The sequence below is a fragment of the Cordyceps fumosorosea genome, assembly GCF_001636725.1.
Source record: "Cordyceps fumosorosea ARSEF 2679 chromosome Unknown scaffold_31, whole genome shotgun sequence".
NCBI lineage: Eukaryota > Fungi > Ascomycota > Sordariomycetes > Hypocreales > Cordycipitaceae > Cordyceps > Cordyceps fumosorosea.
This window is the reverse complement of record NW_017387331.1, coordinates 181,703-195,108: the sequence shown is the minus strand read 5'-3', so window position 1 is coordinate 195,108 and position 13,406 is coordinate 181,703. Positions and strand designations below refer to the sequence as shown.

Here is a 13,406-nt window from a genome sequence, read left to right as displayed (position 1 = left end):
TTAGCCATGTTAGGAACGCTGATGGCAGAAACTCGGAAGCATGGAAAAAATAAAACTTGGATGTTCGGTAGCCTGGCGAGGCTTGTTAGCCGGCTTCGAATCCCTGTGATGGATGCCCCGATATTGACCTGTCAAGCAGGGTAGTCTGGGAGAACGTACCAGGGTAGCCAGCAGGACATTATCAAATATTGGTAGTGTTCGCCACCATCGTCAATTCCTCAGCAGAAGGGGACTTTAAGTCCTCCAAGTAGAGATTCATTAATAATAGAGTATGACCGTCGCCCTTTCTATTGAAGCATTCTCCCACACCTTGTCACACACGCCCCGGTGGAACGCACAAGACCTATCGGTATGGGTCTTGCAATATCATACGAGTCATTGCGTACGGCAAGCCCACATCAATCTTAACGAGTTCATTATCGGCCCGCTCAGCCGGCCGCAGCCATCACTTGGCACCCGGCTTTGCTGGCCCCGGCAGCCGCTACGAGGCAAGCCGACCCCAAGCCACACCACAGCCGGATTTCGGGTGAACTGAACGAGTGCATAGTTGTTAATGAAAAACCACGAAAAAAAAATGCTGTAGGCAGTTGACGACTCACGGATCGAAACTTATCCCCTTTTCCACGCTCTCTACAAGGCAATCAGCTCTCTAGAGACGCCCTCTGGTGGTTGGTTGTCCAGACCTGGCTTCTCGCTGTCAAACATTGTCCCCTGGCCCAACTCATGGAAAAGTCTTTCCAGGAGGCGACGACGCTTGCAAGCTCGTCGTCGAGCTCGGGAGGAGGAGGAGGAGCAGGAGGCGCTCCGGTCGCCGGAGATGGCGGTGCCGACACTCACCAACCGCCGCCCGCCGGCGCCGACCAGGAAGCGGCGGCACCACCCGAGCGTGTCTCCGAGGCGGCATCCAGCTTCGGGCCGCCTCCCGATGGTGGTACCGCGGCTTGGTTAGCCGTCCTCGGCGGCTTCTGTACTGTGTTTGCGAGTTTTGGTTGGATTAATTGTAAGTGGACAATGGCATTTTCAACGCGGCGAGTTGTATACTTTTGTATCTACGGGTTTCTTCCTAGTCCAAAGAAGAAAGAGAAGGAAAGCAAGCAATAAAAATACTAATAATAGTCTAGGCATTGGTATTTTTCAGGATTACTACAAAACGAACCTCCTCAAGCAGTACTCGCCCAGTACCGTGGCATGGATCCCCTCCACCGAGTCGTTTATGCTCTTCTTCTGGGTAAAATTCTTTCCGTTCATAATTGGAAAATCGAAGAGGAAATCGTCTGTTGACTTGTTGATATTCTAGGGCCCCCTCGTGGGAAAACTCACCGATGAACTCGGCCCTCGCATTCCCATCCTGATCGGCTCCTTCCTGCACATCTTCGGCCTCATGATGACCTCCATCTCGACCCAATACTACCAAATCTTCCTCGCCCAGAGCGTGTGCAGCGCCGTGGGCTGCTCCTTTCTCTTCTACGCGCGTAAGCCAGCCTCCCACCTCTCGTTTCCGCCATGTTAACCGGCCGCCGGACCATCAGCAATCGCCGCGATCGGGACCTGGTTCCAGCGCCACCGCGCGCTCGCCTTCGGCGTCGTCACTGCTGGCTCCAGCATCGGCGGCGTCGTGCTGCCCATCATGGTCAGCCGGCTCGTCGACGCCGTCGGCTTCGGGTGGTCCATGCGGTGCGCCGCCCTGCTGCTGCTCGCCCTCCTCGCCGTCGGCAACCTGACCGTCAAGTCCCGGCTGCCGCCGCAGCGGCGCAAGTTTAGCGTGCGCGACTTCCTGGCGCCCTTTTCGGAGAGGCCGTTCCTGCTGCTCAGCGTGGGCGGCTTCGTGGTCTACCTCGGGGGCTTCCTGCCGTTTAACTTCATCATCGCGCAGGCCAAGGCAGGGGGCATGTCGCCCGGCCTGGCGCCGTACATGGTCTCGATTGTCAACGCGGCATCGTAAGTATACATCAACTTTTCGACATGTGCTACAAGTGACGTGTGCTGACAAAGGTCACTTGCCAGGACGTTTGGTCGCATCCTCCCCGCGCACTTTGGGGACAGGTATGGTGTCTTCAACGTCATGATCGTGTTCAGCCTGCTCAGCGCCGTCTTCACCCTCGCCGTCTGGCTGCCGGCGCGCTCCGAGGCGGGGGGGCTCATCGCCTTTGCCGTCCTGTACGGCTTCACCTCGGGCTGCACGCTCTCCATCATCCCCGCCATGGTGGCCTCCATCTCCCCGGACATTTCCAAACTGGGGTCCCGGAATGGGTCGCTCTACGCGTGCGCCGCCGTTGGCGTCCTTTTCGGAAACCCGATCGCTGGAGCCATCGTGAACCGGCAGCAGGGCGAATATACCGGGTTGATACTCTTTTGCGGGATAGCGTTGCTTGTAGGAACCGTCTTTGTTGTGCTCGCTAGACACGCCTTGGTTGGGCCGCAAATCCGGGTCAAGGTTTAAAGGGATTTGCGGCGACTCTCCAAGCTCACTTTTATTGATCTACGCCCTCGCTTCGACTTGGCAGAACTTGACGGTTTCGGCCATTCTAGGGCACTGCCATCACCAGTTTGTTATGCTCTAGCAGACCTTTGGGGTAATTCTTCACCTGGAAAGAAACCATGAGCTAGAGCTACGAGCCCGGGATTCACACGCTAGACTTAAATTTGTCTTAATTTACTGCATCATAGACTTGTTTTTGCTTTGCATTGAGCCGCCGGGACATGGGCATGTTGAGATGCCGATACGTCTTGGAAGGTTGTAGAGTGGCTGGCTGACACGTCTTTGCAGCCTGCATGTCTCGCTGGCGTGGAGCGGTGACTCGGGTCGAGTAGGCACGGGGATATACGAATTGACTACAATAGACCACGGATAGTGTTGAGTTAAAGACGTAGGCTAACTAGTAGAAAAATCTTGGAAACATTAACGACTCAAAAACTTGGCTCTTATTGTCTCTCAAACCGGATAGTCGCCCTTATCCTTTGTTAGCTTTTCCTAGTTTGTTAGCTCCGGGTAGCAATTGCCGGAGCCGAGTCCGGTCCGGTTCGCCAGGGCCTATTCTGCCCGCCCCACCCCCCACGTCGGAGGCCAAGGCCGCTATCTCTCAGGCAAACCCGTCGTGTGATCACGTTTGTCAGCCCTCACTTTCCATCTCTCTCCCCTTTGCCGTACGCATCCACCTTCTCTCCAGACCTTTTTTACACTCGTTTTGACTTGTCATACGTAGTGGAACAACAGCCTGCGGATTGCAGCGTCCCGGCCCCGACATCGCTTCTCCTTCAGCGACGTTTAGCAGCAAACGGGCAACGCCCCCCCCCCCCCCCCCCAAAGAAGCAATGTCACCGTTGCGCTACGAAACGAAAATCCGTGAGTTGGCGGGCGAGGCTGATGCGATAATGAAAAAAATCAGTAACACAACGGCATCTCGCGCGGCTGCTTGCGCTCAGCCTAGGCACCGCCGCGGCCGTCAACGCCGCTGCCGTGCCGGAGGTCGTCTTCTCTCCCAACGGCGACAGCTTCGGCTCGCGTGGCGCCGTCGCCAGCGAAGCGAGCGAATGTAGCGCCATAGGCAGGGACATAATCGCCGCCGGTGTACGTTCTCCTCTCTTACCCACCCACCTTTTCCGTTTTGCTTACCTGTGCGTAGGGCAACGCCGTCGACGCCATCGTCGGCACCACCTTCTGCGTCGGCGTCGTCGGCATGTACCACTCTGGCATCGGCGGCGGCGGCTTCGCGCTGGTCCGTGACGCCGCCGGGAACTACGAGGCCGTCGACTTTCGCGAGACGGCCCCGGCGGCCGCCTACGAGGATATGTACGCCGATGACGAGCAGCTCAGCGTCGCCGGCGGCCTAGCAGTCGGCGTGCCGGGCGAGGTCCTCGGCCTCGAGTATATCCATCAAAAATACGGGGTACGCACCGTGTCAATCTTGTTTTGTGGAACTGACGTGCCGATGGCATCTCTCAACGCATAGGGCTGCATGACTGACTGCGGTGCTACATAGATCCTCAAGTGGCGCGACATCATGCAGGGCGCCATCCGTGTGGCACGCCATGGCTTCAGAGGTGCGTCGGCGAACGTGAAATGAGACGGACGCCTTTGAAATCTAATCCTCGATACAGTTTCGGACGATATGGTGGTCAAGATGAACGCCACCATCAAAGATGGCAAGACATATCTGCTTGACGATCCCATCTTTGCAGCCGAGTTTGCCCCCCATGGTATGTCAACTTGGCAATGAGTCCATTCCAGACTGACTCTCTCTGTCACAGGGCAGCTTTTGAGGAAAGGAGAGGTCATGACCCGCAAGAACCTTGCCAAGTATGCTGCTCCAATCATCGCGCCGCTCACATCTCTCTAACTCTCTCTAACTCTCTCTCCAGCACGCTCGAGCGAATCGCCAACGAAGGCTCCGACGCCTTTTACCACGGCGAGATTGGTACGATTCCCAGCACCTTCCCCTTCACCACCTACTAAATCGTTCGTCCCAGCCGAAAACCTCTCCCGTTTCGTGCAGTCGCGTAACGGCACCCTCACCGTCGCCGACCTAGCCTCCTACACCGTCACCGAGCGCCCCGTGCGCACCATCCGCTACCGCGGCCTCGACGTCTACGGCATGTCCGCGCCCGCCGGCGGTGCCGTCGCCCTGCAGGTCCTGCGCGTCCTCGAGCGCTACCCCGCCGCCGCCGCCGGCTTCCTCGACGCGCGCAACCGCAGCCTTACCGTCCACCGGCTCGCCGAGGTCTCGCGCTTCGCCTTTGCCCGCCGCGCGAGCCTCGGCGACCCGGAGTTCGTCGACGAGCGCGACGTCCTGGCCTACGAGCGCGACCTGCTCGCCGACTCCACGATTGATGCCATCTTCGCGGCCATCGACGACGACCGCACTAAGCATCCGAGACAGTACTTCCCCAGTGAAGAGGAGGTGGTGGCGCTACCGGAGAGCCACGGTACGTCGCACATCTCCGCGGCGGACGCCTCCGGCATGGCCGTCTCGCTGACGACCACCATCAACATCAACTTTGGCGCGCAAATCATGGAACCCAACTCCGGCATCATCCTGTACTTACACCCCCTCCCCCCCCCCGGTTCATCCCAGCAACTAACCCACCCGCCCACAGGAACGACGAGATGAACGACTTCTCCATCCCCGGCGTCAGCAACGAGTTCGGCTTCGCCCCGTCGCGCGCCAACTTTATCCGCCCGCGCAAGCGCCCCCTATCCTCCATGACGCCGCTCATCGCCGCCCTCCCCGACGGCGGCCCGCTGTACGCCGTCATCGGCGCCGCCGGCGGGTCGCGCATCGGCACCGCCACCGCGCAGTGCCTCTGGCACGTCGTCGAGCATGGCATGGCCCTGCGCGAGGCGCTCGCCGTCGGCCGCGTGCACGACCAGCTCGTGCCGAACCGCGTCACCCTCGAGGAGGCCTTTCCGGACTGGGAGGCGACGGCAGCGGACCTGCGCGCGCGCGGACACGAGGTCAGGAAGGTGGCGCCGGGGCTGAGCAGCGTGCAGGCTATTCGCAGGCTCGAGGACGGCTCGTTCGAGGCCGTCGGCGAGCCGCGCCAGGCGAACAGCGCAGGGTACAGCATCTAGAAGAATGATGATTTTAGATTGTGACATGTGTTGCATGGATCTAAAGGATATAGCAATGTTTGATGAGCGACAGAGGTAGATTAGATATGTATAGTGACAGCAAATAGAAATACCTTTTACACAAGCATGTAGTGTGAAAAGGAGGGGTATCGCAAAATCTATACCACAAAGCTATGATATATGCCCAAACCATCGTTCTTCTGTGTAATGCGCGCGTGCGTGAAATTGTTACTTGGCCATGGCAACGAGCCGTTCCGTCTGGTCTATCCACTTCCTAGCAAACTCGGCCTCTGTAAAGCGCTTCGCCGACTTGCGCGCGCGCAGCCTCGTCGGCAGCTTGTCGGGCATCGTGAGGACGCGGTGGTAGCCCTCAGCAAACTCTGTTGATGTGGATGCATGGACACCTAAGGAAAAAAATTAGCAACGTGCTTGATAAGCTACACTTTACTGAAGGGGAGAGTAGGGTACCGGTCCGCTCCCCGTCGATGGGGATAACAATGTCCAACTTGGGCCCACCGCTGTCGTGGACGACGGAGATGAGGCCAGCGGCTTGGTACTCGACGACGCCGATGCCAAAGTGTTCGTTCCACATGCCGTTGACGCCAATGGACGCGCGACGCAACCACTGGAGGATCTCGGGCCACGAGGCATCGAGGTGGAACTCGACGCGGTCCTTGATGCCCAGCTCGTTGCACATGAGGCGCAGCTCGTATACTCGTTTGGCGTCGCTGTCGTCGCGGACGCTACCCACGAGCACAAGCCGCGACGTCTTCCCGGCGGGGCTGTCGCCGTGGAGCTTGAGAAACTCGTGGTACGACTGCACGATGAGGCGGTGGTCCTTTTCGGGGCGGAACTGCGCAATGTATAGGATGATGTTCTCGCGCACGTCGCGCTCGCTCGCCGCGGAGACGTCAACGGCAGCCTCGAGCTCCTGAACGGCGACAGGCGGGAAGACAGCGGTGATGGGGTTTCTACCGCCGGCGTCTTTTTGTTTTCGGTAAGGTCCCCAGAGGGACTGGACGTGCGCCTGGGTCCAGGTCGAGTTGGTCATGACGACGTCGATGGATGCGCCGGACAAGCAGTAGACGCGCGCAAACGCGTGCCAGTAGGCCTTCTTGGCGAGACCGCGCAGGCCGCGGCCCTGCCCGCCGTTGACGCCGCGCGATCCGAGCGGCGAGCTCGGGTCGAGCGAGTCGAGCATGTCCGTCGAGATGGTGGGGTAGTGCACGTACGCCCCGGTCGGCACGCGCGGGAACAGGAACTTGCAGAGCCCGAGGACGAAGGCGAAGCCCATGGTTTCGACAAATACGTCGGGGACGAGAAGCGAGAAGGCGTCAAGACCGAGGAGGAGCGAGCCGAGCGACTGCCCGGCGAGGGTGAAGTGCGGCCAGCTGCTGGGGAGGACCCAGTGCCGCTTAGTGAGGTAGAGGAATTGAACGGTGGGTGGGTGTAGATCAATATTGAATCGGCTCTGCAAGAATGTCAGGAGGCTGGTAGGTCAACGCGATTCCGCAGTACCGTACCTTGACGCGGGCAATTATGTCAGCCTTTGTGACTTCATGGTCGCCAGTATACACCACACACTTGGCCTTTGGCCAACGCAGCTGGGTCGCGCGGATAGCAGCCCAGAGGACACGCTCGCCACCTCCGCCAGCATTACTGGTCACGTTAGTTCGCTTCTCATTGTGTGCATGGGCGCAGGTTCAGCCTACCAGAACGGGTGAAAGAAGCCAATGATCCCATCCCAGTCCTTGGTCTTGTCCTTAAGCGCATCCACCACGGGGTCCTCCGCGCCGCCCGAGACCTTTTCCCACTCGTCGCCAGAGCTGCTGCTTTTGCTTTCGGCGTTCTCCTCCTGTGCAAACTTTTCCATCTCCTCGTCCATTGCCGACACGAGGACCGACCGCCGGCCCTCGGTCTTCTTGCGGAGCAGGAAGCCACCAAAACGACCGAGCAGGCGCCACGCGACGGGCGCACCGAGAAACAGGATCAAGGGGACCAGACTAATAAGAGCGGTAGCCGCAAGAAATGACCGTCCCGGGGCCGCACTGCGGCCCCGTGGCTCGTGCAAAGACATGTTTCTTGCTCGTTTAGCGGTCGCGTCACGATGATTGCATGTGGTGAAGTCGGCGCGGGGCGAATGGGCAAGGGGGCGGTATCGCGTCGAGTCAGGATGGAAAAAAGAAAATAAGACGAGAAGAGGTAGACCAAAAGATGTTCTTACGACAGGCCACGGAGATTGAAAACAAGAAAAGAAAAGAAGAAGGAATCGCTGGGAAACCCCACGGCCTAGATGGGGAAAAGAATGGCGGCGTGCTTGATTGGAAAGCTGTCCAGAGCTCGAAACTTTGCTGTTTAGCTGCTTAGCGAGGCGGTCACTATCAGGTGTGAAGAAGGGTCCTGCGACCCACCAAATGCAGCGCCACTATGGGGATATTACAGGGGCCTTTGGGGGCTTCCTGGCGCAGTTTAGGCCAAGCTGTCGCAGGTAACAGTTCGTGGTGTTTTGAGATGCCTGCTCTGCTCCGTAGGCATTGTCAAACTGTCGCGTGTCCAATTGTCGCGTGCCTCGAAAATCATAGATTTGCTTTTGATTCAATAGCTTCAGTAAATGGTGAAAATTTAAACTTGTGTAGAAATCTGGCTCAATACCAGCTGCTAACTAGCCATGGCACCCTACCACGATGTCTCGAGTCCATCGCTGATTCGACCCCCAGCACACCCAAGGCGCTTGTGGCTGGAGCGACTTTTGTACTGTGGCGTTAACACCATTCAAATGCCTGCAAAAGTCAACCCACCCATCAACATCATCCGCCTTCTCATCAGCTGAGCCTCAAACACAGACTCACACGACCCCGTGAGCTTCGTCAATCCCTCTCTCACACCAGGCGAGTCAAAGGAATGGCCTGCCATGTCGCAGCTCCGAATACGCCCCGTTAGCGGGCTCTTCGGGCCCCTTCCCGGTCGCCGCCTCCGCCTCGCTCCCTCGCCCTCGCGACACGGGCCTCATCAGCAGCAGCGCCGCACGCTCGTCAACGAGGCCCTGACGCCTCTCATAGACGCCACCGCGCACGCCTTCGCCTCCATCCACCACGCCGGCGGCGTTCCCTGGTACCTGACCATCCCGCTCGTCGCGCTCGGCATCAACGTCGCTGTGCGCCTGCCCATGCAGCTGTACATGCAGTCGCTCGACCGCCGGCGGGCCGCCATCCGGCCCTTGGTCGTCGCCTGGTCGAGCCGCCACGCGAGCCGGCCGTTCGCCGGCCCGCCGGAGCGCAGGACCGCGCACATCGTGCGTGAGACGGAGCGCTCGCGCAAGCGCGTGTACAAGGCGTGGGGAGTGCCCCTGTGGAAGCAGTTCATCCCGCTATCCTCGATGCTGCCGTTCGTCGTCGTCTCCGAGGCTCTGCGTCGGTTGTCCGGCGTCTCCATGTTCGACTCGGCGGCAGCGGCGGCAGCAGATACGGGCGAGGTCATCGCCCAGGCGCCCTCGACCCTCGTGGATCTATCGCTGCAGACTGGCGGGTGCCTGTGGTTTACGGACCTCATTACTCCTGACGCGGTCTTGGGCCTGCCGCTCATCTGCTCCAGCTTGCTGGCTGCCAACCTCCTCAGCCGTATGAGCGTTCAGCAGTGGAGAGACATCCTCATCGAACGACCGGCATACCAAAGCACCTCTCAGCGACTGTTAAGCGGCGTGGTTCGGCTCAGCATTTTCCTACCACTCATCCCCCTATGCGTCACGCATCTGCCCGCCTCCGTCTTTCTCTACTGGGCTGCCAACTTTGCGTTCCAGCTGGTCAACGTAAACCTGGTGAGGAAGATCCTTCCAGAACGAGAGAAGCTGTTGAACTGGAAGCCTATCCAGCCCAAGCTCATATCTTACGTCAAACGACCACAGCTTGAAGCTTCTCAAAAGAAACCGGTGTACAATAAAAATGTATAAATATATAGACTTTGACTGGCTGACAGCTGTCAGTAATCCCAAGACTCCAAAAACTCCAGCGCACGCAGATAGTAAGATGCATTACACAGCCCAGCAGTACCTCATACAAATGTTCTAGTCACTGCGTTCCGAATTAACCCAGAAGAATGGCCAGCAGGACAATCGTTAAGATGACGCCGAGGATCAGCAACAGACAGAACCCCTTGTTTCTGGCGGCCTTTTGGTACCGCGCCGCCTGTCGGTTCTCAATGTCGGCCTGCCTAGTGTCGTCGCGGACGTTCTCGACATTGTCCACGATGGTGTTGAGCGAGTCGCCCTGCTCGCTGACAATGTGCGCCACCTGTCGGAAGAGCACGTTCAGGTCGCCGACGCCCTGCTCAATGTTGCGGATCTCCTCCTCGCGCTCGATAATGAGCGCCTCCTGGAAGTCCACCTCGTCCTGGTCCGCCACCTGGACGAACTCCTGGCGCTGCAGCTGTTCCAGCTGGGCACCTTCGCCGGCGCCGGCGTCTCCGCTGCCGTCCTGCACCGCGCGGGCCGCCGACACCGAGGCGCGCTCCTTGTCGAGGGCCTTACGCTGCAGGCCCTGGAACTCCTGCAAGGCCGCCTGGAAGTCGCTCGAGATCTTGGTCTGCTCGTACTTTTGCTGTTTCTGCGCAATACGGTCAGTGATGTTGCTTTGCGGGGAGTTGATCTTGATTACGAGCACTGAGACATACGGACAGGTCCTCCCAGGACTGAAACTTCTTAACGCCCTCGCCAATGTCGCGGCAGATCTCGCGCGACTTCTCCATCGTGTTGTGCACGCGCTCTCGCAGGCGGGGCGTATCCTTCTTGGTGCCGAGCACAGTGAGGTCGTTGGACAGCTTGCGGTTGTTGGTGAGCAGCGTCTGCAGCTTGCCCTTCAGCTCCGACTGAAGGTCCCGGAACGCAGGGTCGTCACTGTATCCGCCGGACCGGCCGGCCTCCATGCTTGCAAGGCGATCGTATGACATGTTGGAAAGACGAATGCAACTTCTATAGGTCGGTATATCGCGCGCGCAGCAAATCAATGGAAATCGAGCTCTGTAGATGAAGGTTCAAAGTGGTGCCTAGATGACGCCGTATGGACCACTACGTAACGCCAGCCGCCAGACCCATCATAGTGGGTCCCTCTCTCTACCAACAAGCCGACGAGGCCGCTATCTGCACGTGATCCAATCTACGTGACTTTCTAGCTTTTGGCTTAGCGCCGTCCTGGTAACCATCGACTTTTTGTTACAGTGTTGTTGACTTTTGGCCTTAGAACAAGCTCTCTGTTTGCAATCCCGACATCTGCATTCATTGCACATTTCCCGACCGACCGGGTGACGCGACGTGGAAATGGCAGCCGCCATGGTCCGACGATCCCATTACAAGGATACCTTACAGCCTGCCCTCCACAGGCGATTCTCCTCGACCGCAGGCCTGTTACTTGCAGTCGCGTACCTGGAAGCTCTGACCCTAGCTTCCTGGAGCTCCCGTGAGCACACCGTCGCATCAACATACCACCGACGCCCGGCTGACCATTTTTATAGTTCTTTGGTCCTGGTTCCCTCTAGGTCCCACGGGCATCCGAACGGCTGTCATCTTTTCCTGCGGCCTCGCGATCCTTGTCCTGCGCATCGCACACTACCACGTCGGCGTCCACACCGAATCGGGCGTGCAAAGTCTCAAGACATCGCTCACGAAATGGCCGACCTACGAGACGCTTTTCTGGTACGCCATTTCCAGCGCAATTTTTTGCCCGGTGTACCTGTGGTCCCTCAACGACAGCGCCGGCCTGCGATGGATCACGTACTTTAGCGGCGACCGAGCGCGACTCAACGAGCGACCCATCTTCCTCGCTTGCTATCTCGCCACCTGCGCCCTGGTTCAGATGGTTGTACACTTTCGATACGATGCCGATCGCCTCATAATCATCAAGCCGGTCGCTGACAAGGAAGATGCCTCGACAAAAACGGGCGGATTTCTCACCGGATCAGCTCAAAAGATTGCACAGCAATTCCCCACAGTGTTTGCAGGCTGCATCAGGCAAGCGACATTCTCGCTTGGCGTGGCTATTGTCTTGTACTATGCGCTGTTACGATCTTGCACCTGGACTTGGACTCTGATGATGTTCCGTCCCTTCTACAACCTGCCTCGCACTAACCTCGTTCCTAGCAGCTGGCCTATTGACTTGTTCCTCATGGTCCGCTGCGTCTGGACTGGTGCACTTGTCAATGCTATCTGGGCCGCAGGCAACTCTGGATTCTCTATTTTCATGGCTAAGCCTCCTCTTAAGGCTGGAAAGCCCTTTACCACGGAGTCCAAGGATCCCAATGGCAGTCTCCTCTCCGGACTGAACAGCAAAAAGTCCAACATACAGGTACGTGCTAGTAAGGCTATGGTCTTTAGCAAGACTGACAATTCTAGTGTTTCGCCATGTGGGAGCTTGCAATCATCGCGCAGGATTTCGAAGCTCAACGAAAGGCCATCTTCGCCGACATTGATCGCAAGGACGGTCCCATGTGGTCGCAAGTCTACACAATCTGCATGACTACTTTGAAGAGCGTAGAAGAGCGAGTTGATGCTTACGGCAAACCGCTACTTCCCACCGTCCCCGTCAAAGCCCCGGAGGAGCCCAGGCAGCGCGTTTCCGCTCCCCTCAAGCAGGACCAAATCTTCACCAAAAGCAACGCCACTCGCAGCGGCGTGGACAAGGCCTGGGATCAGCTCGCACGCTCGCCAGGCTCCTCTCCCATCGCCGAGCTCAGCCCACTCGCCAAGAAGACGTGGAGGCAGACCCGGGACCGCATGCTCACCAAGGAGCAGCAGGAAGCCGTGTCCAAGGAGAGCATCCAATCATACATCGACCAGGCCACCTCGTACCTGCTCCGGCTGGAGTGGCTCGGCAGCATCTTCCGCCACGAGTTCAGCACCGAGTTCGCTGCCGCCGTCCTCGGGCAGCCGTACGCCGAGCCCACCGTGTACATCCACGCCACCCAGGCACTGTGTTACCTCGCCGTCCACAGCCTGGCCGAGGACCAGTTCGGCAATGTGCACCGCGACGTGCCCAGCATCGTCCGCGCGCTGACCGCCATCATCACCAAGGTCGAGGCCCTCAAGGCGCGCTTCCCCATCCACTGGACCGACTCGACGCGGCGCCGCGAGAGCCCCGAGGTGGACCAGGTCATCGACGCCATGCGCGTGGGGCTGGAGCAGGTAGTCGCCAAGTTTGAGCCGTACAGCGCCGACCTCCGGCTGAACCTGACGGACCTTCGTCTCGCTAAGGAGGCCATGACGAAGAAGACGCCACCGCCGCCGCAGGAGGAGGTGGTCGCGGCGCCAGGGGAGGATTTAGCCAAGGAGAAGAGCGGTGCGCCCGTCGCGAAGAGGGTGGACTTGACGAGATCAAGGCCGATCACGCAGCGGAGGGCAGAGCCGGCGGTCAGGCAACGACTGGACCAGCGCAGGCCCGAGATGGAGCAAGCTCGGTGAGGGCACCTGCCGAATGACAATATGAAATTAAAGGGACAAAAAGAAATAAAAACAAGGTCACCATTTGGATGCATGAATGATACCAGGAAAATGAATCACAGACGGGTGTATTATTAGCAATTTGGTGTGAGTAGCAATCTGGTGTAATGAGACTTCGAACTTTGTAACATGAACACAATCGCCAGTATTGAGCGACAAGCTCCAGCATCTCCCGTAACTCTAACTCTTTCCTATGAAGATTTCCTTTTCGACACAAGCGGTGATGACTACTATGTGCTTCCTCAATCCTCTCTCCCTCCCAAGGCGTATAAGCTCTCACGGTCCCTCGTTCAAGTTCGAGGTATACTCTGCCGTCTTGTTGGTACATGACCAGGAGCTGCTGGAGGCTGGTAA

The 13,406-nt window shown here is 58.4% G+C and overlaps 6 protein-coding genes across 6 annotated transcripts; 4 read left to right on the top strand and 2 right to left on the bottom strand.

Annotated features, from left to right (window-relative positions):
• Positions 1-723: 723 nt before the first annotated feature.
• ISF_08535 (monocarboxylate permease-like protein) lies at positions 724-2,440 on the top strand (the record flags this gene model as incomplete). The annotated part of the gene is made up of 5 exons (XM_018852138.1): positions 724-1,000; positions 1,122-1,228; positions 1,298-1,472; positions 1,530-1,938; positions 1,993-2,440. 5 exons carry the CDS (start codon positions 724-726, stop codon positions 2,438-2,440), a joined length of 1,416 nt encoding a protein of 471 aa, XP_018700738.1.
• An 872-nt stretch (positions 2,441-3,312) lies between these two features.
• ISF_08534 (Gamma-glutamyltranspeptidase) lies at positions 3,313-5,569 on the top strand (the record flags this gene model as incomplete). The annotated part of the gene is made up of 9 exons (XM_018852137.1): positions 3,313-3,343; positions 3,387-3,568; positions 3,624-3,887; positions 3,981-4,041; positions 4,099-4,197; positions 4,249-4,297; positions 4,360-4,415; positions 4,468-5,035; positions 5,095-5,569. The coding sequence occupies 9 exons, from the start codon at positions 3,313-3,315 to the stop codon at positions 5,567-5,569; spliced, it is 1,785 nt and encodes a 594-aa protein (XP_018700737.1).
• A 228-nt stretch (positions 5,570-5,797) lies between these two features.
• Positions 5,798-7,646, bottom strand: ISF_08533 (alpha-1,2-mannosyltransferase alg11; the record flags this gene model as incomplete). Its single annotated transcript, XM_018852136.1, has 4 exons — positions 5,798-5,973; positions 6,038-7,040; positions 7,093-7,228; positions 7,282-7,646. The coding sequence occupies 4 exons, from the start codon at positions 7,644-7,646 to the stop codon at positions 5,798-5,800; spliced, it is 1,680 nt and encodes a 559-aa protein (XP_018700736.1).
• Positions 7,647-8,480: 834 nt separating this feature from the next.
• ISF_08532 (mitochondrial export translocase Oxa2) lies at positions 8,481-9,515 on the top strand (the record flags this gene model as incomplete). Its single annotated transcript, XM_018852135.1, has 1 exon — positions 8,481-9,515. The coding sequence occupies one exon, from the start codon at positions 8,481-8,483 to the stop codon at positions 9,513-9,515; it is 1,035 nt and encodes a 344-aa protein (XP_018700735.1).
• Positions 9,516-9,648: 133 nt separating this feature from the next.
• Positions 9,649-10,510, bottom strand: ISF_08531 (t-SNARE; the record flags this gene model as incomplete). The annotated part of the gene is made up of 2 exons (XM_018852134.1): positions 9,649-10,167; positions 10,235-10,510. The coding sequence occupies 2 exons, from the start codon at positions 10,508-10,510 to the stop codon at positions 9,649-9,651; spliced, it is 795 nt and encodes a 264-aa protein (XP_018700734.1).
• Positions 10,511-10,889: 379 nt separating this feature from the next.
• ISF_08530 (nuclear envelope protein) lies at positions 10,890-13,013 on the top strand (the record flags this gene model as incomplete). The annotated part of the gene is made up of 3 exons (XM_018852133.1): positions 10,890-11,016; positions 11,072-11,901; positions 11,949-13,013. The coding sequence occupies 3 exons, from the start codon at positions 10,890-10,892 to the stop codon at positions 13,011-13,013; spliced, it is 2,022 nt and encodes a 673-aa protein (XP_018700733.1).
• Between the last annotated feature and the right edge of the window lie 393 nt (positions 13,014-13,406).